At 35.6% G+C, this 2467-nt stretch overlaps 1 protein-coding gene across 1 annotated transcript; it reads right to left on the bottom strand.

Annotated features, from left to right (window-relative positions):
* Positions 1 to 301: 301 nt before the first annotated feature.
* Positions 302 to 2146, bottom strand: LOC105682001 (the record flags this gene model as incomplete). Its single annotated transcript, XM_033324553.1, has 3 exons — positions 1121 to 2146; positions 913 to 1029; positions 302 to 460 (listed from the first exon to the last, which is right to left on the bottom strand). Coding segments are annotated over exons 1-3 (1302 nt in total), but the record flags the coding sequence as incomplete, so codon positions are not given.
* Between the last annotated feature and the right edge of the window lie 321 nt (positions 2147 to 2467).

Genomic DNA, 2467 nt, shown 5'->3' with positions numbered 1-2467 from the left:
AACATAAAATGTCCTTCGTGTGAATCATTTTGGATAAATCTTTGAAATCCTTTGTAAGCAATATGCAGCTGGTTCTTGACAGATTTTGGATCACCGATAATCGAGCGTCAGTTGACAAATACATCACCACGATCACGAACCCATCTAAGAACGCGTACATGTTCCCGTGAATGGACTCTGGTATGCTGTAGTTTATTTTCGTGTCAATGTTGATTTCGTAGATTATGAAAAGCAACAAGAATACGAAAATGAACATCATAGACGTGGAGAAGGCAAAACGTTGCTTCGAAAGTGAATATACTGGAGGTTGATACTTGTAAGGAAAATATCCGAGTAGCCAGCAGATGCAAAAGCACGGGTACATCAACGATTCGAAGTCTGTTGCCCTAAATAACTCCCATGTCTTATGTGTCTTCACTTTTTCACATTCCTTGACTTTTGCCGTTAACATCATTAGATGCTGGTCATTAGATGTTAAGCAGTCGCGAAATAATTCAATATTACCGAAGAAACGTAGCCATAAATGTAGGTAGACTACCATAATCCACAAAACGGACTATCGTTTTTAAGTCGAAAACACTATGTATAATGAAACTCATTTATGAAGGCGTGAAGACGCGCAGTTCGATAATGAAACGTACGTGTAAATAAATAATTGGAATAGCTAAGTAACTATGAAGCGTCGTGCTCTGAAGATGCTTTTAACGTGATTAAACATGCCACTTTATTGCGAAGGAAATAAATTTGTTATGAATTAATTTTATCAATTTTTCTAACTTATTTTTTAAATATATTTCATCCATTAATCCAGGAGTTTTTCTTTAACAAGACTCGACGAGTAAGAACTGCACTAATATTAACAAAAATGTAGTAATGCCGCACGCCATCTGTAACAAGTGTCGATAAAAATACTTCATTCCTTTTGATCCAATATCCTATTACCTTTGTCAAAAGAGTTGCGTCTATTATGAGTCCCTTCATCACGAACACGTTACCCTTTTGCAGCACTTGCAACGAGAACAACTCCAACTAGAATCACGTACATTGATTACAATTTCAATATATTTCTTCTATATTTCCAACATAAATCATCGATAGTAAAATAATCGTCTCATCTTACCTCCGTCGTCACCTGATCGTCGAAAGTATTTATAAGAATTCGATGAACGCTGGAGCCAATTTTCGTCATTTGGCTTCTGGTAGTTTCAACTATCGAAACTGTTATAATTACGTGTACGGTGTAATAAATCGCGTAGCCCAGAATAAGAGCCAGCGATTTCAGCTCGCCCACTTCTTTGTGCATGGATAAATAATTGTACATATTGAATGTAATGTCGATGAACATTATTGTTAACATGGCTTCGATTTGCATGCTACACGTGTTATTCAGTAGCTCAACGACTTCGCTCATCTCTAGATGTTGCTTTTTAAGAGTTCTCAACTTCGTCAACAATATAGGATTCTTCTGCATATGATAGACTCTTCTGAGTAGATGAGGCTCATCATTGACTAGAATTTCCTTCACTTGCACTAAAGAATCGTTTATGTATTTAAAACAGGCATTTAGCACGTATACGTTATTCGTGTACAAGCTAATCAGTGCGATGACACCGAAAAAAGTATACCAACAGGTATAACCAAAAATAAAATTTGAGTAGAAGATGATGACTGGAATGTAACACATTTGTGGTATCAGGATTAAGATATCTTTTATAACAATTCTTGTAGCCATTTTATGCCAAGTTTCTGATGACAGTATACGAGAAACGTTCGAGATGCCATCGATCGCTCCGATCATTGATTGATTTTTGGCATAAGCCGAGATGAAAATCACAGGCCCGCAAAGAAATATGAAAGAAATATGTAACTTATTTGCAAGTGTTGGAAGATGCATAGAAGAAAAGTTGACTTGGAGCAGAGAAAGAATTATGCAGATCGAATAAATAATTATGGAAATTGTAGAGAAAACAAAGTATGATTTCGAATATACAAGTTTCGATGAGTCGAGCTTGTATGGTAAAAATCCCATTAAACGATTGATGGAAGCACTGGGAATTATTAAAGACGTGTAACTCCTGAAGCATGATGACGATGATTTAAGTTTTTTATTTGTCCTTGATTCAGGTTTCTGCGGTCGACTAAACATTTTAAAGGTCAGAATTAAAACAATGCAATTTTTAGTAATTTTTTACGTACGATTTAGTTTCCTCATGAAATAAATGAAACTTTATTTTTTGTACGAAGGCTAAGTTCACCTTTGAGACTGTGCTTTGTACTGTCACACGAAGAAGCACCTCTCTCACTGTAAGAAGTCTGTATGCTATCGTTTGTCGAACAGTAATGAAATTTAATCATATTTACTCGGATCTAATTCGAGCATCTAAAGCAAGAGAATAGTGCAACTCATTAACCAAAGGTGCTTCGTAATATTAAAGACTTACAGGGAATATAGAAGTAACAGCATTAT

Source organism: Bombus impatiens, unplaced genomic scaffold (genome assembly GCF_000188095.3).
Source record: "Bombus impatiens unplaced genomic scaffold, BIMP_2.2 scf_3901, whole genome shotgun sequence".
Taxonomy (NCBI): Eukaryota; Metazoa; Arthropoda; class Insecta; order Hymenoptera; family Apidae; genus Bombus; species Bombus impatiens.
Note: the sequence above shows the minus strand (reverse complement) of the source record. Positions and strands in the feature narration are given on the sequence as shown.